This window comes from Cetorhinus maximus, chromosome 4, assembly GCF_964194155.1.
Source record: "Cetorhinus maximus chromosome 4, sCetMax3.hap1.1, whole genome shotgun sequence".
Classification (NCBI taxonomy): Eukaryota; Metazoa; Chordata; class Chondrichthyes; order Lamniformes; family Cetorhinidae; genus Cetorhinus; species Cetorhinus maximus.
The window spans coordinates 142334466-142360082 of record NC_135882.1 but is presented as its reverse complement, the minus strand read 5'-3'; the positions used below and the strand labels follow the sequence as shown (position 1 = coordinate 142360082).

The 25617-nt window shown below is 43.2% G+C and overlaps 1 protein-coding gene across 1 annotated transcript in view; it reads right to left on the bottom strand.

Annotated features, from left to right (window-relative positions):
- Positions 1 to 25617, bottom strand: part of tg (thyroglobulin) — a 443647-nt gene that overhangs the window by 371402 nt on the left and 46628 nt on the right. Inside the window, exons 11-15 of the mRNA XM_078541245.1 lie at positions 20927 to 21169; positions 18969 to 19106; positions 17984 to 18061; positions 15397 to 15509; positions 13576 to 13696 (exon numbers count right to left, since the gene is read on the bottom strand). Coding sequence (XP_078397371.1) covers positions 13576 to 13696; positions 15397 to 15509; positions 17984 to 18061; positions 18969 to 19106; positions 20927 to 21169 — 693 coding nt within the window. The remainder of the gene's footprint in view (positions 1 to 13575; positions 13697 to 15396; positions 15510 to 17983; positions 18062 to 18968; positions 19107 to 20926; positions 21170 to 25617) is intronic.

Sequence of the window (25617 nt, the reverse complement as noted above, 5' to 3'; positions counted from 1 at the left end):
CTGGCCTAGCCAGTGTTGGGTTTCATTTTAAATTGGACTTTTCTGCTGAGCAAAGGAAAGATGACTGCTACAAGTCACCTGACCACAGGGTTGATCCTTTGTCTGGGAGCTATCCCCAGGAGTTTCAAGAGCAAAAGAATTACTTTCTGAAGCTTCTGGAATCTCACACATCATTGTACAAATCCCTTGTAATCAACAAAAGCAGAGGGAGAGCATGCAAACTGGTTCCTTCAACCTGAACTATCACAAAAGAGAGAGACTGAAACTCATTATACTGGAAGAGATGCTAATAAGTACCTCATCGCTCTCCTAAGAAGGAACAATGAAATTATGGCCAGAAGCACAGAAACTGATTGTTAAGCTGAAATTCACCATTAATAGGGCATCTCACATGACCCAAGCCACTGGTCTTTTGGACAGTCTTAACATTCCATCTTTGGGCTTCATAGCCAGTCTGCTGTTTTAACATTCAACTGGTGAGTCACTAAGAAGCAGGCGCCTCCCAGCGGAGTAATAGCCTGCCCACTCTGCTGGAAGATTTTGTACCATTGCCTACGGAACCAACTCAGTCTATGTGTACCTATGTCATCTTGCAGCTTCAGCACCAAATGAAAAATGGATCCTATAATTTGGGTCTTCAGCCAGTTGAACTCGAAAACCTACATGAAATAATTCCTCATTGGACTATGACTTTGGACTCTGGAACTCACCTGAACTAATATTCATTTTCTGTGGTCCTTATGTTGTGAAACTCCTTTTCTCTATCGCCCCTTTATTATGTGTGTTTGCGGAGTGGGATGTGGTAAACACTCCTTTCATGGGTGCTGAATGTAGAAAATAAACTAACCATCTGAGTTAATCCTATCTCGAGTTTGCTGTGGATTATTAGCAAAATTGGATTACAAAAATCAAAGGATTGGGAAAACATGCCACCTTTTAAAAAATCTAATTCAAAATGCCTTCTGCTTATGGACAGGTATTAAGGGGAAATCAGTGCAGATTGTCTGTCTCTCTCCTGTCTATAACACCAGCGGTGCCCACATTCCACGAAAGAATAAAAGAAAGTCCATTTACCTGTAATACCCTGCTTAATGCTGTTTCTATAATCATAAGTATTAGATGTATTTGTTTTACCATTTTTGGTTAGGAAAAACAGACATGTCACGAAATTCAGCTCCATGGAGCCCAAATTTTCATTGCTACAAGAGCTGTTTTGCATACAAAATGGTGTTTGCAGTACACATGCACACTTCTGGTGCTAGCCACACCTGACATCATTTTGGTGCCCACATTGGCATGCACTCAGGGAGTTTCTACTGGAACTATGCAGAGTGGGCAAAGCATGCCCATTGCCCGCCATTGGTTTAATACAACAGGGGTGGGGTAAGGCCCTTAAGTGGGCATTAATTGCCAAGTGGGCCTCAGTTGGTGGCGTGGCGGAAAAGCCGTCCTCTGGCCTTCCTGCCATGGGCCTAAATAGGGTGGAAGCAAGAAGGTGGCAGGGTTTATTACCTGCTCTCTCAATCTGCCCCACCACCTTCAATGATTAAAGTACATATACACCCGGGTCTCTCTGCTTCTGCAACCTCTTTAGAATTGTACACTTTATTTTATATTGTCTCTCTGCATTCTTCCTACCAAAATGAAACACTTCAGGCTTCTTGGCACTAAATTTCATCTGTCATTTGTCTGCCCATTCCTCCATAAGAAATAGGAGCAGGAGTAGGCCATTCAACCACTGGAGCCTGCTCTGCCATTCGATAAGACCATGGCTGATCTGATTCTGGCCTTAACTCCACTTTCCTGTCTGCCCCCATTAATCTTCATTCCCTTGTCGAGCAAAAATCTGTCTAACTTAGCCTTGAACATGATTCAGCCTCCACTGTTCTCTGGGGAAGTGAATTCCAAATGTTGACAAAGATTGAGAGAAGAAATGCCTCCTCATTCCTGTCTTAATTGGGAAACCCCTTATTTTTAAACTATGCTCCCTATAAAACATCCTCCCCCTATCTACCCAATTAAGGCCCCTCAGAATCTTATAGAGCTCAGTAAAATCACCACGCATTCAAACTCCAGTGAGTTTAGGTCTAACCTGCACAACTATGTTTCATAAGACAACCCCTCGGTCCCCAGAATCAGCCTAGTGAACCTTCTCTGAGCTGCTTCCAATGTAAGTATATCCCTCTTTAAGTAAGGAGACCAAAACTGTACACAACATACTAGGTTTGGTCCCACCAATGCCCCATACAGCTGTAGCAAGACTTTCCAACCTTTAGGCTCCATCCTCCTTGCCAAAGGCCAATATTAATTTACCTTCCTAATTACTTACTGTACCTGCATGCTAACTACTTTTGATTACTCTACAAAGACACCCAGATCCCTCTGCACTACAGAATTCTGTCCATTTAAATAATATCCTGCTTTATTATTCTTCCTACTAAAGTGAACAACTTCACATTTTCCCACATTATACTCCATCTCCCAATTTTTGCCCCTTCACTTAACCTATCTATATCCCTTTGCAGACTCTTTGTATCCTCCTTACAACTTGTTTTCCTATCTATCTTTGTATCATCAGCATATTTTGCTACAATATAGTCTGTCCCTTCATCCAAGTCACTAATATAGATTGTAAATAGTTGAGGCCCTAGCACTGATCTCTCTGGCATTCCACTATTTCCAGTTTATCAACCTGAAAATGATCCATTTATCCCAACTCTGTTTCTTTTAATGAATTAATCCTCTGTTTTTTTCTAATGTGCTTGAGATGTTTTCTGCTTCTCCTAACTGTGAAAGCAGATACAAGTTAATTATTCAAAGTCTCTGCTATTTTCTTGTTTCCTGTTATTAATTCCCATTCTTACCCTCGAAGAGACCAGCACTTGCTTTAGCTACTCTCTTCCTTTTTATGTACTTGTAGAAGCTTTTACTCTCCATTTTTACATTTCTTGCTAGTTTTCTCTCATGCTCCAATTTCTCCATCTATTTTTTTTAGGTATCCTTTGCTGGTTTCTAAAATGTCCCCTATCTTCTGGGCTATCACAAATCTTTACAACATTACAAATCTTTATTTTCAATTTGATACGTCATTAAATTCCTTAGTTAGCTATGGCTGGTGCATCCTTCATGCAGCATCATTCTTTCTCAATGGAACATACCTTTGCTGAGAGTTATTTCATAACGCTCAATGTATCTCCTTAAATTTGCCTGCCACTGCTTCTCTATCATCTTACTTTCTAATCTATTTTCCCAGTCCACTTTAGTTAACAATGTCTTCATTCTCTTGTAATTGCCAGGCACTAGTTTCAGACCCACATTTCTTATCCCCAAACTGAATGTGAAATTCTACAATATTATGATTGCTCTTACTAAGAGGATACTTTACTATGAGGTTATTAATTAATCCTGACTCATTATACATTACCGGGTCAAAAATAGCTTGTTCCATGGTTCTAGAATGTATTACTCTAAGAAACTGTCCCAGCTACACTCTATGACTCATCCTCCAGGTTACCTTTGCCAATTTGATTCATCCAATCTATATGAAGATTAGAATCTCCCATGATTATTGCCGTACTTATCTTCCAAGCCCTTATTATTTCTTGATTTATACTCTGTACTACTGCTACAGTGTAGCTATTGTCAAGGGGCCTTAAAGCAGGGGAGGCTAATCTTTCATGATTTTACGCATCCTGCTCAGGCATGCAGCCACTCGACAGCAGGCTAGCACGTGCTGCACACCAGAATAATTTAAATAAGCAGTCAGCAATGTTTGCATGCTGCCTGTATCAAAATCAATAGATTGGGTTAATCACACATCACGATATCCTCATCAATTTTTGGAAATTATCCAATTTCATGACCATAAGTCTCTGAATCATGAGGAGCATCATTCACAAGTGTCTCTGTCACAAACTTGAATAGTTTCCCTGTCCCGCTCTCTCTTTTTCCAGTGAAATAGCATATCTTCAAATTCAATAAGACCATGTCCTATTTGTGCTGCCTTTCTTTGAAATCTCTATAACTTTTCTTAAGAACAATGGCTAAGACTAGCTGCTGTACTCCAAGTGTGATTACACCATTTTTTTTTTGTGTCCATAAAACCTCCTTAGATTTATTGTTACAACACAACTTCTATTTGCTTTAACATTTGCTCCCATTCAATTTGGCAATATTTCCAATGCTTGACTCACTAACAGAGCTAATATTTTGTCTTGCACTTCAATTAATAACCCACAGAAGCAGTATTATTCATTAATGAGTCAGAGGACCTTTGCTGCATGTCAGATTCATGGGAATCCCCCGTGTGAATGTGAAGTTAAAAACCACACCTCAATCCTCAGCATTGTCCGTTCTAACTTTACAGGACATTAATAATTATTCTCTCTCCTTGCCACCTCAACCTGAAAACACTGTTGACTTCCAAATCGTTGATAAAGAAGGAATCCTATTGGAAAACTGTTTCTTATCTTGTCAGAGGACTGAGCCAGACCTTTTGGCTTTCCAGCATAAGAATGCAATGAACTTCTATTGACACTTGGTTAGAGGGAATACCGCAGTTGCACTCAACCAAATGAGTGACTTACTGCTGCAAAATATAATTGATGGACACTTAATGATAGACTGTTACTCAGACACAACTATAAAGTTGCTCCAAAGCTATTGCACACAGCACTCCCTACAGTTTATCACAGGCTTATCGAGAGTACTCTGTGGCTTATTGCCTGCGACACTGCATGTATTATTCTGAGCAAAATTCTTCCTGGCTCTACATGCTTCATTCTATACAGGCTGAAGAAAAACTGAGGAAAAATAATCCATTACTAAATCTTACTTAAAACCTGATCTTATCCCATTATTGGAAAAAAAAAACTCCCTTCAAGGTGGAAATGTCATTTTGTAAATGATTAGCCACCGATTTCTTTAGCGATGACATGACCAGGTTTGGCCAAAACAGAAGCTTCTTTGACTGGTCCTTAACCAACATTACCCCACACGCACATGTCAATAAAAAATGGTTAGCTCATTCATATCATCTGTGTCAGCTTGGCTTAGCTAGTTGGAAGGCTGTTGTTTTAGGCTCAAAACTAAGTTGATGTTACAGCAGGACATCAATGGAGTACAGCATTGTTGAAGGTTTCATCCTCCAGATAACATGTCACTTTGATACTCCATCTCCATGTTTAAGTGGATGTTGAAAATTTAGTGTTGCTCCTTGAAATAGAGCAGGGAGTATTCATCGTGTCCACCCACAGACAGTATCATCAAAAATGGATTAAGTGTTCAGCTCATTTCCTTGCTCCCTCCCTGGATCCTTTATCTTCATCTGTTTTAAAGATTTATTTACTCTCCATTTAAATGGGCTATGTCTCAACCACTCCCATGTGGCAAAGCATTCCATGCTCCAGCAACTCTCCGCAGGCACTATTACAGCAAAATAGCAGTCCACTCTCTGTTCTCATTTCTACTTCAGTGCAGTATTGATGGAGTACTGCACTGTCAGAGGCACTGCCTTTGGGATGAGACATTAAACTGAGGTCCCCATCTGCCCTTTCAAGTGGATATTAAAAAATCCCATGGCCCTATTCAAAGAAGATTAGGGGAGCTATTGTCCATATCCTGGTCAATATTTATTTCTTAATTAACATCACTAAAACAGATTATCTGGTCTAGCACCCTGTTGTTTGTGGGATTGTGCCGTGTAAAAATTGGCTGCCCTTTTCCCTACATTAAAACGATAATTACAATTCAGAAATAGTTAATAAGTTTTAAAAGCATTTTGGAATGTCCTGAGATCCTCCCTGATATGAAAGACATTATATAAATGCAAGCTCTTTCCATTTCTATGAACCACTGAGTTTGATATCACCTTCTTGCTCGATCTCCATACCGTTTAACATTCCCCTTTTCTCAGCCATTTCCTAATTCAATTTCAAAATGGACCCGTTTCAACAAAAATATGTGCCAGAAATTAAACAGTTTAACTACACTTTGTGTAGATTATTTTCTAAATGCCTCTCAGGGCTTGTTCCCTGACAATACAGTCATTGCCCTTCCTGATTGTTAGCAATTGTTATTGTTGGAGGACACAACAAGCCTGTGAGCAGTTTCATAAATTATTCTGAGGAATTCTTTGCAACTCCAGATAGCAATGAAGGAATTTCCAGAAAATTCTGGTTCTCACACTCACCCTGATATGGCCCAGTACATTTCTCCTCTATAAGCTTGGCAAGCCCTATGTTCTTTAAAGAATTGAGACAACCCCGCACTTACAATAGATGTTTAACTTGTTTGTTACTAATATTGCAGGGGTAATTTCAATCTTCAATTCTTATGCTTAGAGGGCAATGTCATCATCACAGGAGAGGGAAGAGGCAGAATTGCCCTGGCTCAATTTTTTGACGCAATGGCATTTCTTGATACAATGGGGTAGATTTTCAATTTGGTAACTAACCTTGATGATCAGCTGCCCAATTTTCATTTCACATTGCCAGTTTTACATCGGGATGGCAGGTTGAACCTTACAGAATCCACAGAAGCTGACAGCATAAAAGGAGGCTATGGCTCAACCTGCCAGTGCCACCAGCTACCTAATTAGTTCTATCCTCCTGCTCATTTCCTATAGCTTGCATATGCCTCCTTTTCTAATATATAGTCACAGAATCACACAGTGCAGAAGAGGCCCTTTGGCCCATCGAGTCTGCTCTGACACGTGAGAAACATCTGACCTACCTACCTAATCGCATTTACCAGCACTTGGCCCATAGCCTTGAATGTTATGATGTGCCAAGTACTCGTCCAGGTACTTTTTAAAGAATATGAGGCAACCCACCTCCATCACCCTCCCAGGCAGTGCATTCCAGACCGTCACCACCCTCTGGGTAGAAAGGTTTTCCTCACATCCCCCTTAAACATCCTGCCCCTCACCTTGAGCTTATGTCCCTTTGTGACTGACCCTTCAACTAAGGGGAACAGCTGTTCCCTATCCACTCTGTCCATGCCCCTCATAATCTTGTACACCCCAATCAGGTCGCCCCTCAGTCTTCTCTGCTCCAACGAAAACAACCCAAGTCTATCCAACCTCTCTTCATAACTTAAATGTTTCATCCCAGGTAACATCCTGGTGAATCTCCTCTGCACCCCCTCCAGTGCAATCACATCCTTCATATAATGTGGTGACCAGAACTGCACACAGTACTCCAGCTGTGGCCTCACCAAAGTTCTATACAGTTCCAACATGACCTCCCTACTTTTGTAATCTATGCCTCGATTGATAAAGGCAAGTGTCCCATATGCCTTTTTCACCACCCCACTAACATGCCCCTCCTCCTTCAGAGATCTATGGACACACGCGCCAAGGTCCCTTTGTTCCTCAGAACTTTCTAGTGTCATGCTGTTCATTGAATACTTCCTTGTCAAATTACTCCTTCCAAAGTGTACCACCTCACACTTTTCAGGGTTAAATTCCATCTGCCACTTATCTGCCCATTTGACCATCCCGTCTATATCTTCCTGTAGCCCAAGACACTCAACCTCACTGTTAACCACCCAGCCAATCTTTGCGTCATCCGCAAACTTACTAATCCCACCCCCCACATAGTCATCTATATCGTTTATATAAATGACAAATAATAGGGGACCCAGTGCAGGTCCCTGTGGTACGCCACTTGACACTGGCTTCCAGTCACTAAAGCATCCTTCTGTCATCACCCTCTATCTCCTACAACTAAGCCAATTTTGAATCCACCTTATCAAATTACCCTGTATCCCATGTGCATTTGCCTTCTTTATAAGTCTCCCATGTGGGACCTTGTCAAAGGCTTTGCTGAAATCCATATAAACTACATCAACTGCACTACCCTCATCTACACACCTGGTCACCTCCTCAAAAAATTCAATCAAATTTGTTAGGCATGATCTCCCTCTGACAAAGCCATGCTGACTATCCCTGATCAAACCTTGCCTCTCCGAGTGGAGATAGACTCTCTCCTTAAGAATTTTCTCCAATAGTTTCCCTACCACTGACATGAGAGTCACTGGACTGTAGTTCCCTGGCTTCTCTCTACAACCCTTCTTAAAAAGCGGAACTACATTAGCTGTTCTCCAGTCCTCTGGCACCTCCCCCATGGCCAGAGAGGAATTAAAAATTTGGGTCAGAGCCCCTGCGATCTCCTCCCTTGCCTTTCTCAGCAGTCTGGGACACAAATCCTCCGGACCTGGAGATTTGTCCACTTTTAAGCATGCCAACACCTGTTCCAGTCCTACTCCGGCCCCCTCCCACGACTCTTTCTCCAGTACATCGATGACTGCTTTGGTGCTGCTTCATGCTCTCGTCTGGACCTGGAAAAATGTATTAATTTTGCTCCAATTTCCACCCCTCCATCATTTTCACATGGTCCATCGCTGACACTTCCCTTCCCTTCCTTGACCTCCCTGTCTCAATTTCTGGTGATAGACTGTCCACCAATATTCATTACAAGCCTACCGACTCCCACAGCCGCCTTGACTACAGCTCCTCACACTCAGCTTCCTGTAAGGACTCCATCCCATTCTCTCAGTTCCTTCGCCTCTGTCACATCTGTCCTGATGATGCCACATCCAAAAACAGTTCCTCTGACATGTCTTCCTTTTTCCTTAACTGAGGTTTTCCACCCATGGTGGTTGACAGGGCCCTCAACCATGTCTGGCCCATCTCCCGCGCATCCGCCCTCACACCTTCCTCTCCCTCCCAGAACCATGATAGGGTCCCCCTTATCCTCACTTATCGCCCCACCAGCCTCCGCATTAAAAGGATCATCCTCCGCCATTTCCGCCAACTCCAGCATGATGCCACCACCAAACACATCTTCCCTTCACCCCCCCCCCCCCCCCCCCACCGGCGGCATTCCGCAGGGATCGTTCCCTCTGGGACACCCTGGTCCACTCCTCCATTACCCCCTACACCTCAACCCCCTCCCACGGCACCTTCCCATGCAACCGCAGAAGGTGCAACACCTGCCCCTTTACTTCCCCTCTCCTCACCGTCCAAGGTCCCAAACAGTCCTTTCAAGTGCATTTCACTTGCACTTTCCTCAATTTAGTCTACTGCATTCGCTGCTCCCAATGCGGTTTCCTCTACATTGGAGAGACCAAATGCAGACTGGGTGACCGCTTTGCAGAACACCATCGGTCTGTCCGCAAGCATGACCCAGACCTCCCTATCGCTTGCCATTTCGACACACCACCCTGCTCTCATGCCCACATGTCCGTCCTTTGCCTGCTGTAGTGTTCCAGTGAAGCTCAACGTAAACCGGAGGAACAGCACCTCATCTTCCGAATAGGCACTTTACAGCCTTCCAGGCTGAATATTGAGTTCAACAATTTTAGATCATGAACTCTCTCTTCCATTCCCACCCCCTTTCTGATCCCCCTTTTTTCCAATAATTTATATAGATTTTTCTTTTCCCACCTATTTCCATTATTTTTAAATGTATTTCCATCCATTGTTTTATCTCTACCTTTTAGCCTATTCGATCCCTTTCCCCCATCCCACCCCCACTAGGGCTATCTGTACCTTGCTTGCCCTGCTTTCTACCCTTAATGTCACCTATTAGCACATTTCTCAGCTAATATCACCACTGTCAACACCTCTTTGTCCTTTTGGCTATGACATCTTTTGGCAATCTCCACCTATCACTGGCCCTCTATCCAGCTCTACTTGTCCCACCCCCCCTTAAACCAGCTTATATTTCACCTCTCTTCTAGTTTTCCTTAGTTCTGTTGAAGAGTCATACGGACTCGAAACATTAACTGTGTTCCTCTCCGCAGATGCCGTCAGACCTGCTGAGTTTTTCCAGGTATTTTTTTTTTTTTACTTCCAATGCCTTGTCATTCCCTTATCAATTTGCTTAAGAACCTCGCAGTCTCTCTCCCCGAGTTCGATACCTTCATCCTCATTCTCTTGGGTAAAGATGGATGTGAAGTATTCATTCAACACTCTAGCGATGTCATCTGGCTCCACCCATAGATTGCCCCCTTGGTCCCTTATGGGCTCTACTCTTTCCCTGGTTATCCTCTTCCCATTGATATACTTATAGAATATCTTGGGATTTTCCCTACTTTTACCAGCCAGAGCTTTCTCATATCCCCTCTTTGCTCTCCTAATTGCTTTCTTAAGCTCCACCCTGCACTTTCTGTACTCCACTAGTGCCTCTGCTGATTTGCTTCCCTTGTACCTGCTAAAAGCCTCTCTTTTCCTTCTCATCGTAACCTGAATATCTCTGGTCATCCATGGTTCTCTGGGCTTGTTACTCCTTCCTATCATCCTGGAGGGAACATGTTGAGCCTCTACCCTCCCCATTTCCTTTTTGAACACACCCCACTGCTCCTCTGTAGATTTCCCCACAAGTAGCTCTTCTCAGTCTTGGCCAGATCCTGCCTTATTTTACTAAAATCCACTCGCCCCCAATCCAAAACAATTTTTTGCAACTTGTCTGTTTCTTTGTCTATAACAAACTTAAACTGTACCACGTTGTGGCCACTATCACTAAAATGCTCCCCCACCACCACCTCAGCCACCTGTCTGGCTTCATTCCCCAGAATAGGTCCAGTACTGCACCATCTCTTGTTGGACCCTCTACACATTGACCTAAAAAGTTCTCCATTTCAAGAAATCTACTCCATCCAAGCCCTTAACACTATGTCTATCCCAATTAATGTTGGGAAAGTTGAAATCACCTAATATAATTACCCTATTGTTATTGCTTTTACACACCTTCGCAAATTGTGCACATATTTGCTCCTCAATTTCCCGCTGACTATCTGGGGGTCTATAATAAACACCTAACAATGTGGCTGCCCCTTTTTTATTCCTAAGCTCTACCCACAAAGCTTCATTCAATGCCCCCTCCAAGATATCATCTATCCTTACTGCAGTAACTGACTCCTTAACTAATAATGCATTGCCTCCTCCTCTTTTACCCTCTCCCCTGTCTCACCTGAAGATTCTATATCCCCTCTCGAAAGTTACGACTGAATCTGCTTCCAACACCCTTTCAGGTAGTGCATTTTAGATAATAACACACACTCCTTTAAAAATTTCTCTGCATCCCGTATCTACATCTTTTGACAATTAACTTAAATTTGTGTTCTCTGATTATCAATACTTCTGACTCTGGAATTAATTTTTCCCTCTGTATCCCGCTAAAACTCCTAAAATTTTGAACACCTCTACTAAATCTCCCTCAAATGTTCTCTGCTGGGAGATCAATTAAGTTTCTCTGATCCCTCCATTTAACTGATGTCCCTCATCCCTGGTGCCATTCTAGTAAATCTCCTCTGCATCCCCTACAAGGCCTTGACAAATTTCCCAAAGTGCATTACCTAGGATTGGACAATGCTCCACCTGAGGTCCCACCTGAGATTTGTAAAGGTTCAGGATTAACTTCCTTGCTTTTTTACTCTATGGGCTAGATTTTCATCCTCGAAGCGGGTAGTGGAGTTGGGAAAATTATTGGCTTGGCCTGTCCACCTCAGGAGAAAGTGTCAGAAAGGACAGGAATTTCATTCCAGGGTGTGGAGGGTGCGGGCTGCAGTTGTACCAGCCAGTCCAGGAAAATGTTTGGAGGCAGCCACAAGGGCTGCCGGGTGAAGAGGCAGGCTGTTTAAAAGGCACACCTTGGTCCTGTGGGGCTTTGTCCCTGTTATAATGAAATCAGCAATGTCCTCCAGCCCTCAACCCCCCTCCACATGCATTCACTTCCACTCCTTCACCACCCACACACTCCCCTTGCCCCATCAATGCCACCTCATGCCTCCACCAGTCACTATGGCCCCTCATGTCCCCATGTCAAGGTATACACAGCCAAACACCCCTTATGGCTCTTCTTGCCCTGCTTCCAAGATGTGGCATTTCCATGCCCAGTCACCCACTATACACTGTTCAGAACCAATGAACCATGTGGTAACAATAGGATGTCTAAGAAAAACTTTTAAAAATTCATTCATCGATAACTTTCCACTTTCTTAAAAAAAACAATTTTTGCCCAATAAAAGTATCGATCATCCATACATTTTAGAGTATCAGTAGCTGAAACTGAGAGCCCAGACATCCATTAGACTTTGAATCACCTGAACCCCAGGGAAAACATTGCTTGATTGAGATCTGACTCTCTGATCTATGCTGTCAATTGCACAAGATAAAGAGGGTTCAAGTACTTGCAGTTTTTGCTATTAATACTTGAATGCCCAATCACAGCCACGCCAACAAACACAGGCAGGAAGGGGTAGAAGGGAAGGAAGGTCAAAAATATGTTTAGGTTGTCTATGGGAGAACGCATCAATAAGAGTGATCATTGTATTATAATGTTTAGATTAATAATTGGAAAGAGCAAGGAACAACCGAAAGTAGAACATTCAGATTGTAACAGGGCTAACTTCAATGGGTTGAGGGGCATCTAGCCAGGGTAAAATAGTACCAAGCTTTGGCAAGGGAAAACTGTAAAAGAGCAATAGGTGATCTTTAAGGAAGGGATGTTTCAGGTACAGGCTAGGTGCATTCCAACAAGAGGGAAAGCAGGGGAACCAAAGTCAGAGCTCCTTGGATGAAGTAGGAGATAAAGAATATAACATTTAAAAAAAGGGTGTATGATAAATGTCAGGTGAATTCTTCAGGCAAGAACCAGCCCAAATATAATCAATTAAGAGGGAAAATTAAAAGGAAAATAAAACAACCAAATAAAAAGTATGAGATTAGAACAGCAGTTAATTTAAAAGGTAACCCAAAAATCTTCCATCAGCATGAAGCCCATCTAGTTCACTAATGTCCTTTAGGGAAAGAAATCTGCCATCCTTACCTGGTCTGGTCTACATGTAGCTCCAGACCCACAGCAATGTGGTTGACTCTTAGCTGCCCTCTGAAACGGCCTGGCAAGCCATTCAGTTCAATGACAATTAGGAATAGGTAACAAATGCTGGCCTTAATTGTGTGTCACACATCCCATGAAAGAAGAAAGGAAAAAATAAGGAACCATGTGGGGTTACCGAGCCTGGGGGGCCCAGCTCAGCTAATTTCCCAGTGGTGGCTTCCTAATCAGCTGACTCCGGGCTCGCTGTCCATTTGAGGATGGCAGGAGGAATGTGGATGCTGCTGGCCCAATCAAAGCGCCGGCAACTCTGGAGCCCGGGAAGAGGTCAGTGATTGAGCTGGTAGCTCAACATTGAGGCCTCGGACCAAGCTGTGAAAAACTTAAAATCAGGGGGCCAGGCAGGGAAGCAGCCTCCACCTGGCAGAGGGGGCCACTGTGGCCTGGTGGCCTGGGGAATACTGTCCTTTCCCAGCCTCCTGCCTTCCAGCCTGCCACTGTGAGGCCAGAAAATTGTGCCCTATGGCTCCACATGCACTTGCCAGACAACAGCTTGGAATAACATTACCTGAAATTGCAAGGAAATATTATCATGTCTGACATGTGAGACCCAGAAATCAGGATTCTTACGCCAAATTAAAAATCAGCATCCAGGCTACATTTGGAAACTCCATTCTTGAATCTCCTAACCCCACAAATCTTCACTGTGCTCAATTCTAGTAACTGTACTCACACTGTGGCTGCCCATCTGAACCTGTTACAGCCAGTTGAAAAGCTTTCCCTGTCACTGGGTCAATGCACCAAGCTTTACCATCGCCAGAGTTTGACCACTGCAAGATATTGTATTCTCCAGTCTGCAAAACAAAATACAACCGTCACTGAGTAAGAGTGACAAAGGTAAAAGATGAGGCACACTGTAAAGTTCAATATGTACATTTAGCACATTTACATTTTTTTAAACTGATTGAAGAAAATAGATTTCCTAATTTATCTCTCTAGTTTCTTAAATGATTCAGGTGTTCAGAGGTCTTGTCCATCACTCGTTCTTTCAGTTCAGAAAAAACACATGCACATAACTTTGTTAGGGTTATAAATATACCAATATATATAATTGGTAGTGGTGAGTTAGTTAGTGTGTTAGTGTAGTATTTCAACCCCAGGATTTTGGTTTATCCCAGAATAAAGGGGTGAAAGTCTCTGCTGACTGTATAGATTCTATGTGAGATAGCAGGGGATAGCCTCAACCAAATTTCTAGTAGACATGAGTTGCAGCATAAAGTTGTCCCTAATTGGTAACAAATTGATAAATTGGTCATATCACAGAGGTATGAAGCTAGCTGATTGTGCTTCTTTACAGGAGAGCCAATCAACACACCTCCCAGTAGAATTCCCATGGACCCCACTTCTACCCATACAACGAACCATGAATTAGGTTCTTCCCAGTGTCCATTTACCACACTGACACTCTCTCCTCCAACGCCATGGACCCTTTTAGGAAATGGAAGTTCTACTTGCCCCAGGCAGGAATGTCCTATAACAGATGTATGATCCTCTCTGATGGATCCTAATGGTGAGTGTGCCTTTCTAAAAGAGGCACTGGTTGTTAAGTCTCCCACAAAATGGTGTTTTATTGCTATCTCTTTAACAGACCCTAACAGATCCTCCATAAAAGGTTCTTGATGCTGAGACTGCCTCTTTAAAAGAAGGAAGACTGAAGGCGAACAAAAGAGGAATAACAACTTTTTTCTTGGTGAGTATATACGCTTTTAAAAGGCAATGGTGAGTCAGATCAAAATTGGATATTGTTCCATTTAATATGGTGTCAGCAAGAAGCCTCTCTGGGATGTCTAATAAATTCCCTTTGATCTGTGACTTAGTTTGTGCGTTGCTTATTAATGATGTTGGCTGTAATGCAATCACCCGGAACTACTGCTAAATTAATGCTAAGTATCCATCAATTAAATTCATTCCGTCACCTCAACATCTTATTCAATGCAGATGTCTGAACTTTATTGTGGTTTGTCAACAATGTTCCGGGTGTTTTGGTAGTGTTACAATGAAGTTGCATTTTAGTATCTGAACTGTTTGAAGTCCACAGCTGTTTTGATTTCAGAGTCAGCTGAGCAAATGAAGCTCCATTCTAAACTGTGTGTTATAATTGATGGTATTTATATGGTCAGCAGAGATTTAAACTTGAAAGCAAAATATGAATCAGAAATGGTGAGAAGCATCTCTCTCTTTAAAAAGGGACAATGGTGAGCCTCCTTCCTTAGGAGAGGGTAACTGAATGTTTTCCTTTCTTTAAAAGAGGCTATGATTGTGACAGTCTCCTGTTACAAGGGGCCTCAGTGTTGAGACGGTTTCCTTCTGAGAGATGCCTGAAGGTAAGTCACTCTTAATTGGAATCATAATGACGTGGTAGCTTTTAAAAGAGTTTGTAAGGGAATCACTCTATCTTTAAAGGGAGTCCTAATGGTGAAATTCCTTCTTTAAAAGTGAGTCCTCTATAAAATGGCAATGTTGGTGGCACCTCAACATTTTGTTTCAAATTTACCTCAGAACAAGTTGGATTGAATAAATCCCTGGTAAATGTGTTAAGCTGGAGACCCACATGCTTCCACCCAGCCAGAGCTGCATTTGTCTCAGAACGTTGGCATGGTGTCTGACCTGGAAAAAGAGTGAAACACTAACAGCAATACTTAACTGGTTAGTTATTGTCATATACATAAACTGGCCCCACTCCAACGTGACCCCAGAAATCTGAATCTAGTTTTGTTTTTAAGGGAGATGAAGCCCAAGCCAAGAAGGTTATGGATATGCATAGGCAACCCTCCATGTGATGAGCTGGTAATCTGAGTCATGCCACTGTAAAGAGAAAGAAAAATGTCGGGGTGATACTGAGCGGAATCATCCCAGATTTGCACTAAGTGCGGTAGCAGGTGGGAAAAGCGATGTTTTACCTGTCTGCCGCAATGGCAGCTTCTCACCATATCATCCCAATCCCGCTGCATTCCCGGGAAGCACGGAGTTTTGATGGTAGGCGGGCTGTCATTCACTCACCATGCCATCAGCTTGCCACCTCATCATGCCGGGCGCCACATTTAAAGTGCAGCTGTGGGCACACCTCCCAGTGCTTCCAGCCCATGGCTGCTGCAAAGAAGACATAACCTCGAAAGGCAAAATGACTGCAGCTACCCCCCCCCCCATCCCCGGTTTAATGACGCATCCCTCGAGTGCCTTTTGGATGCAGTGGAGGCCCACCGTGATGTCCTCTACCCCCACTCTGGCCACAGGATGAGCAGCAGCATCACCAATCCAGCATGGGAGGCAGTGGCAGTGGTGGTCAGCGCCAATGCCCTGCAAAAGAGGACAACCACTCAGTGCCGCAACAGGATGAATGGTCTCATCCGTTCTGCCAGGGTAAGTCACTCTTCTCAAGACTCACAACTCAGACACTCACAGACTCATCGCACATTCACAGGGATCTCATACCTCAAGTGACAACATCACTAACTCTCACACACACCCTCACATCTCCATCAGGTTCATATCCTCACGTCCTCATCATCTGATGATGAACCATGGCTCCACTCACCACACAAACATTCCATGCAGTGCCATATGTCCTGCTCACACTCTCTCTATCTGCTTTCACATAGGAGAAGCTGGTTCACAACAGCAGCAAGAGCTCCCAGACAGGGGGTGGAGTGGCCCACATTAGGCTCCTCACTCAGTTCATGCTGACTGGTGAGGGTGTGGACCGTGCCTATGGCAACAGTGAGGTTGGCAGTGAACACCCTCGTGAGGATCCTGCACCACATCATCCCTCTCTCAACGCAAATGTGAGTGCTCTCTCTCCTGTTTTTGACTCTGTTGCCATGCACTTTGGTTTACAGGGAGCTCTGCCAAGTGACTGACACCCTCAGCCAGCCAGTCCCTCAACTCCATCCATGTCCTCACCTCCAGCCAAGAAGACTCCTCCTCCATTGAAGAGCTGGAAATAAGCAGCCTGGAAGACCCTTCACAGCGCTTACCCACACCCTCCACCAGCACAGAGACACACACCTCGGTGGGAACAAGATATAGAGCAAGCTCAGGTTCACAATCTGGTGGTCAATGCACTGACACGTTTCCGTATCAGGAGGAGGCAGGTTCAGCTGAACTCCCTGGCACTCAGAGGACTGCTGGGTAAGAGGCATCTGTGAGGTCCAAGTCAGATGATGAACCTCTGTATTTGGCCTTCCAACTCATCCTAGAGAGTCAGCAGAAGACAGGGGAATATCACACAGAGCTATTGAAAGCCCTCAACAGAGTGGCATGCGAGTCAGAGGATTTGTCTGCTCTCTGATGAAGTGGTGCCCAAATGCATGCCTATGGAGGTCTCCATGGGGAGGATGGCAGATGATATGGAGACCCTGGTCCAGCAGAATGCGAAGATGTGGGCAGACCTGCACTCCATCGTGGGAGCCATGGGCGAGTTCCTGCAGTGGCGGTGAGAGGGGTACCTCAACTTCCCCCCAGCTGTTCCTTCCCCTCAAGGTGTCAGGCCAGGTTCCTCGGGCACTTGAAGGGAGGTGGAGCAGCAGCTGGACACCCCTGGGTCTTCCACTCAGGAATCCCAGAGACTGCCCTTTCCCTCCGAATCCCTTTTGTCTGTGACCCCCTCAACCTCATCCTCTGTCACCGCAGAGGGAGCAGCTGGCCCACAGGAGGACAGCCAAAGCAAACCGGGGCCCTTAAAGCCTCAGATCTCCAGAGGACCTATGCCGAAGTCATCAGAGGCAACAATTTGACACCAAGCCACATGAGCAGATATTAGGATACGTGACTTAGGCTTGGTCAAAGAGGTAGGATTTAAGGAGCACCTTAAAGGAATAGAGAAGCAGAGAGGTTTAGGGAGGGAATTACAGAGCTTCGGGCCTTGGCAGATAAAAGCACGGATGCTAGAGGGTTGCAGGGCTGGAGGAGGTTAGAGAGGTAGGGAGCGGAAAGACTAATGCACGATTTGAACACAAGGATGAGAATTTTTAATTTGAGGCATTACCTGTCAAGGATCTAATGCAGCACTAGGGTGATAGGTGAATGGGCTTTGGCATGAGTTAGGATATGGGCAACAGGGATTTGTGCAACTTCCAACTTACATTGAGGTATCTGGGTCAAGCGATGAACCAGTGAACCAGGAATATAGCTTCCAGTCTCATCCACACACCAACAGTGGCCTATAGTGAAACAAAAGAATAATTCAGTATTGAAGGAGAAAGGGTCAAATATAATGTCCAATTATGAAGGAGAATGATGAATTCCAGACTAGAATCCCATCAAGGTATTTAAAAGGTGTGTGTGTGTACTGAATAATTGGAATTGAGTTACAGATAGCAACCTAACGGAGGGATTTAGATGGTTTATATATTTCTTCTTTTACATCACTGCTGCTCCCCATTCCCTTTTCATCCAGCTCATCAGCCCGAGCTCAACTGAAACCTAAAACCCAGTAGAGAAATCTTAGTATGCGAACTGACTATACTGCCAAGGTTCCCTCTCGCTTAATAACAGCAGTTTTCTCATACCTTTAGTGTTAGTGGCGAAAGCAGCAACTGCTGCACACACACATCAATTCCCGAAAGAGAAACTTTGTTTATTCATTCATGGGATGTGTGCATCGCTGGCAAGGCCAGCATTTATATCCCATCCCTATTTGTCCTTGAAAAAGTGGTGGTGAGCCACCTTCCTGAACTGCTGCAGTTCATGTGGTGTAGGTACATTAACCTATCTTGCTCTTTCGGATGGCGATTAACCTACTGACCTGAAATGCCCAGTCCATTTGTAACTCTTTCATAAAATCATTATGTCCTGTCACCTTTGTTTCTTCCTTTAGAAGCCTCTTTGAACAAACATTTTATTGCCCCAGTTAATCGCTCCCATCTCCTGCTTGCCTTTTCCACCACCCACTCAAAAACCTGCCTCACATCTACACTTTCAGATGTACGCCTTCAAGGGGCATTACAGAAAAACAAACTAGTGCTGCTATGCAATTCTGGCATTTTCCATCACCCTCTAGTCCCTGGTGAAATTTCTTGGTTTTTTGATACTGTGGGTGATATTTTCAAGTTAAACCACTGCACTCACCAGTACTCTCGTAGCATTGAGTTGGTTCCCAATTTCCAAAGCCATCACATTGAGGGATGTAGGGGCTGTAACCGTTGAGAGTCAACTCACTAAGAATCCCTTCCTTGAGCAATTGATTTCTCTTGTTGAAACGCAGAGCTGTTTAGAAGTATCTCATTAGCAAACTGAGGTAGGACATGGAACAAGAGCTTGATACACAAGTGACTTTAACACAGAAAAGCTCGAGCTGGTTAATAATATAAGATGTTTCTTCAAAATACACCATGTAAAAGTCTCCTAGCTGGCACGAATCAAATATCTGCACTGCTTACAATATCGAAAGCTCCTGATTTACTTTTATTAATGAGATTTTGTTAACTGCTGGTAATTTTCTCATGATACATAGCTCTTCAATCCTTATCATAATGGCCCATAAATTTGAAGCTTAAATAACAGCAAGGCTAATGGCACTCCCATTACATATGCAGAAAAGCTACAGTAACTTTAAGTGGCAAATGCGAGGTTAAACACAGAAATTTAAAGGTTGCTGTCTTGGAGGCACCACTCCACCATTAACTTCCTGAAAATAGCATCATGCTGCCTGGTTCACTATTGAAATTGCATAAATTTGTGGTAGCTGCACAGTAAATATGAATTAAACGCATGAGTTAAGTCAGGTCATTTTTAGCTCAAGTACCCTTTCAATGATGTAAAAATGTTAGTTACACCCAGTCAACCACTCACCACTGAAACTTAACTATTACAAGTGCAAAAACACATTCCTTCAGGTTTTAATTATCGTCGGAAATTTTAAAATGTTTAAATTTAACACTTAAAAATGACTTATCATTTTTGTTCCTTTTTGACCCTCTGTTAATTTAATTTTTCTCTGCATTTATTTGTCTTGCTGTTTCTGATCTGGCAATGAACTCACCCATTCTAACTTACACTCCTTTCTCGTTAATTACATTATCCTTCAATCTGATTGGTTAAGGGCTGCATAGCTGTTTGCCCTCTTCACTCAGGTCCCAGATGCCTAGTTTTCCTCACTGCCCTGTTATCATCTCACACTTTCAGCAACCTGCCACAAAAAGTTTTAAAACCTAAATGTGCAAAGGCAAATATAAATAATGGCTGGATGCTCTGCCACAGTAAGTTACAGCCCAATTGTTTCCTTTCCTGGGAAATGAAATTTTTGTTGGATCAACTTGGTTCCAAGTTGATATATTCAGCGTTAACAATAGCAACTTGCAGTTATATAGTGTCTTTAATGTACAAAAACATCTGAAGGCGCTAAGGGAGAAAATTCCAGAAGGTAAGCCTAGTCAGCTGAAGGTATAGCCCCCGGTGGCAGGGTAGAAGAAGCTGAGGTGCACAAGAGTTGGAGGAACGCATAGTTCTGGGAGACAAGTAAATAAGGCTGCAGTGTTTTCATTGTAGGAGTAGATCATTGACCTCCCCAAGCATAGTCAACCATTCAATTAGCTCATATCTGATATGTACCTGAATTTCATTTCCCTATCTTTGCTCCATATCCCTTAACACACTTACCTAACAAAAAGATTAATGCTGAAAATGTCAATTGTCCCAGCATCCACAGTCCTTTTGGGGAGACAATAACAGATTTCCACTACCCTTGTATGAAAAAGTGCTTCCTGATTTCACTCTAAAATGACCTAGCTCTATACAGCTGGAGGAAGCCACAGAGATAGGGAAGGGTGAAGCCACAAAAGGATTAAAGTGCCAGGATGAGAAATTTTAACTGGATGTGTTTGGGGACCTGCAGTCCATGTAGGTCAGTGAGAACAGGAATATTGAATGTGTGGGATTTGGTGTGGGATAGGATAGAGTTACAGATTTGACTCACCAAATTTGGACAGTAATATAGATCTAATCACAGGATCTGGATCAAAATACAGATTTACTCATAAGATCAGCTCAGTAACATATACATATAGACATTAAACCAATTTACTCACTGGATTGGGCAGCCCATCGAACAGCATAGTCAGATCCACTCAACAAAGTTTCAGAAAAGGAAGGACCAGTTTGGAACATTCCAGAGGACTGAAGCAGTTCCTTCTCAGACAGTTGTATACCATTAGCCAATAAGAAACCTTGGGTAAAGGAAATATTGGAATTGTTGGAGGGCATGAACAGTCCCTCTGCCTGACCAATGAACTGAAAGACTTGCTGAGCAGCACGATCACATGGTCCTGGACCTAGAACATAACACAAGGGTGGCACATTATGTAAACATTACATAATGATTACACATAACCCAACCATAACACATTAGCTACTTGAATTTCTGTTCAGTACACAGCTAATGGTTACAGTGATCAGAAACATCGATTTCTAATTTCTCCACAGTTCAATGTAAATTACCACACATGTGCAACGCCTCCATATTTTGGTAAAATTCATACTTATAGAAGTGAGGGATTGTTTTAAGAGTGGAACAAATTGCAGGTTTTACTCTGAGTAAATTCACAAACTTTACCCAGGCCAGGGACAATAGGCACTGGACACAGTGTAACGCTTCCTCTAATACTCCCTGAGCAAATACGGCATACGTTAGATTCAGAGAAAAGTCTCCTCTTTGCTGACCATCAAATATTCCCAAATCAGGAACAGGATTGAATGCTGAGCGAAACGAAACAAAAATAATCCTTATTTTTCTCCTGCCATACATCACCATGGTACAAATGGAGCATTATGGAGATTGGAAGTAGTAACTGTTTTAACATAATAATCCTAAAAAGATGCAAACTCTATGGCGTATAATTGATCCATATTAAATTTAAAATATTTTAAAATTGGTCTAACCCAGGAAGTTTCAAGCTTAAATAAAACCAAATACTGTGGATGCTGGAAATCTGAAATAAAAACAAAGTGCTGGAAATACTCAACAGGTCTGGCAGCATCTGTGAAGAGAGAAACAGAGGTAACATTTCAAGTCGATTATGACTCTTCTTCAGAGCTGAAGTAAGGTAGAAATGTGATGAGTTTTATGCTGTTGAAAGGGGGGAGTTAGAGGAAGAACAAAAGGGAAGACCTGGGATAGGGTCGAGGGTAGGAGAGGCTAAATGGCAAAGATGTCATGGAACAAAATGCAAAGGGAGTAATAATGGTTGTTGTAAAGAAACAAAACATTTGTCCAGAGTAAGTGTGAATAGCAGAATAATGAACAGCTCTGTCCAAAAACAAAATCATGGAACAAGGTGTAGACTGGAATGTGGCAAATAAATCATTATCAAACTGGGGGACAGTGTGCATGGTCTGAAACTGTTGAATACGATGTTGAGTCCAGAAGGCTATGAAGTGCCTAATCGGAAGATGAGGTGCTGTTCCTTGAGCTTAAGTTGAGCTTTATAGGAACATTACAGCAGGCTGAGGGCAGAAATGTGAGCACAAGAGCAAGGCGGTGAATTAAAATGGCAAGCAACCAGAAGCTTGGGATCTTATTTATGCACTGAGTGGAGGTGTTCCACAAGGTGGTCACCCAATCTGCATTTGGTTTCCCCAGGATAGAGGAGACCATATTGTGAGCAGCGAATGCTGTATGCTAAATTGAAAGAAGTACAAGTAGATCGCTGCTTCACCTGGAAAGGGTGTTTGGGGCCTTGGATGGTGAGGATGGAGGAGGTAAAAGAGTGGACGTTACACCTGCAATTGCATGGGGAGGCGCCGTGGGAAGGGGATGAGGTGCTGAGGGTGATAGAAGAATGAACCAGGGTATTTGGAGGGAACAATCCCTCGGAATGCTGATGGGGAAGGGAGGGAAAGATGGGTATGGTGGTGGCATCATGCTGGAGGTGTTGGAACTGCTGGAGGATGAATGTGGAGGCTAGTGGGGTGGGATGTAAGGATAATGGGAACCCTATTGTAGTTCTGGGAGGGAGTGGAAGAGGTGAGGGCAATAGTGTGGGAAATAGGTCAGACGTGGTTGAGCGCCCTGTCAACCACAGTCGGGGAGGGGGGGATTCCTCGGTTGAGAAAAAGGAAGACGTCTCAGAAGCATTGTTGTGGAAGGTTGCATCATCAGAACAGATACGACGAGACGGAGAAACTGGGAGAATGAAATGGAGTCTTTACAGGAAGTGGGCTGTGAGGAGGTGTAGTCAAGGTAGCTGTGGGAGTCGGTGGCTTATAATGAAAATTAGTTGATAGCCTATCCCCAGAAATGGAGGCAGAGAAGTCAAGAAAGGGAAGGGAGGACAAAGAAGGACTATGCGAAGGTGAGAGAAGGGTGGAAATTGGATGCACAATTGATGAAGTTTTCCAGTTTTGGGCGAGAGCAGGAAACGGTACCGATACAGTCATCACTGTACCAGAAAGAGAGTTAGGAGCGGGGGCCTGAGTTAGGACTGTGCCACATACCCCAAAAAAAGCCAGGTACAACTAGGACCCATGCAGGTACCCTTTGCAACATCTTCTCTTTGGAGGAATTGATACAAAGGAAAAATTGTTCAATGATAGAACAAATTCAGCCAGGCAAAGCAGGGCAGTGGTCGATGGGGACTGGTTGGGCCTCTGTTCAAGGAAGAAGCTGAGAGCCCTCAGACTGTCCTGGTGGGGGATGAGACTGTTTTACTATCCACTTGGGTGAAATGACAGAGGACCTGTTGAACTGTACCCAGGCAAGGACTCAAACACGCTCAGGAGGGGGAGAAAAATGGCAGCTACAGAGGAGTAAAAACAACATTCTTGTGGAAACTTTTCATTCCATTAAAGCTTGGCCAGTGAATGAAGTAACAAAGGTCGTATATAAGAAAATCATTTGACCTTCTATTCTCACATCAGTACATCTGAAAATGTTTCATATTCAATAAAGCACTTTTTGAAGCTCAGTCGCTTTAATTAAGTTGGAATATATGGTCATTCTGGGGCAGAAACCTTCCACAAACAGTAATGTGATGACTCACCAGCCTATCTTCTTTTGGTAGTGCTAGCCCATTGTTTAATTTGTATAGGTACAATAGGTTATATAGGACGCCTCCCTTGCTATTTTTCAACATTCTATTGCATTACTGTCAGATGAAACATAAAACTGAAACCCTGCATATCTACTCTCTCAAGTGAACATAAAAGCTCTCATGGTTGAATTTGAAAAAGAACAGGGGTGATCTCTCCCATGTTTTAGCCAATATTTCTCCCCCAACAAACTCCTATAAAGTAGATGACATGATCACTTGTTTTATTGCTGTTAATGGGAACCTGTTGTATGCAAATTGGCTGCCACACTGCCCAAATGGCAACAGGAGCTACATTTCAAAAGTATCTCATTGGCTGTAAAGTGCTTTGGGATGTCCCAAAGTCATAAAGATGCTACTGACTGCAATTAATCAAACGTCAAACAATAGGTGCGATTCCCCACCATGAACATCTGATCTCGATCACGTCGTGGTGGAGGGAGGTATCAAGTGGATAATTGATGTATTAGTTCAGGGAGGGAGTGAAAGTCAAGGGGCAGTTTTATGATGTGCGACTTTCTCAAAGCTACTCTTGAGAAGCTAAAGGGCAACATCAGCAGGTGCCTGCAAACAGGTCATGACTTTGCTGTCATCAATGAAGGTTCAGCATTTAGTTCATAAACAGGGGAAAATGTTACCAATTATAAATTGGGGGAAATAGTCTGAATTGAGGCCTACATCTTAATAACCTCATACAAAAACAGCAAAGAGCTGCCTCAGGGAGATCGGCTCAAGATTCAAAATTTCATCAAAGGCAGAAAAAAATATTCCTGACATGTCCCCTCATGTGACACTGTCACATGAGTTGGGACATGTCAATTTTTTTTATTTAAACATTTCATACAAATTTTAATCCCCTCATGAAATCTCATCCCACCCGTGGATGAGGTTGCATGTTTTTTTCTGAAGGCCGCCTGGGCTCTTCGCCTGCCCACCAGCCTTAAGGTTGGACAGGCAAGTCCATTAATCATTTAAATTACTTTTCTAATGGCCTTAATAGGCTTTTGACAGTTTGGCGAGCAAGCAGCCAATTCGGCTGCATGCCTGCCAAACTGAAAATCTAAGTGACGCGGGGTGACAACAGGATGCACGCTCGACATCATCCTGCATCATTTTACACGTCGGCGAGCGGGCCCCACCTCCCCCTGCTTGCCGACCAGAAGATGCAGCCCAATGAAAGACGGCTAAAGGAAATTGAGAGAATGATATAGTAATAAAGTAATGGAACAAGTAGAGGATAAGACTGACAATAAGATATTGGGGATGAAAATGGTCTTTGCCAGTAGAGTAAAAGCACCTATAGCGAATCAGTTTAGAATATGGATTGAGTATGGATACCAAAAAAAATGATAGTTAGAAGGAACACATTAGAAGAAGCAAGACTAAAGATTGAAGTGGATGGTGTCACACTGGAACAAGTAGCTAAGTTTGTCTCTTTAAGACAAGCAATAACAGAAGATGATAGATGTGATGCCAAAGTCAGAAGAAGGATACAAATAACCAGAAATAATTTTGTGAAGATGTAGAATGTGTTAACAAGAAAACTCCAGGTTGTAACAAGGAAAAAACTCTTACAACGCTACATTCTATCCACTTTCCTGTATGCCTCAGAAACCTTGGTAATAGTAAAGATCTGTGGAAGGAAAGAGAGGCCTTTTAAATGGGGATGCTGAGAAATATGCATAAAATTCCAT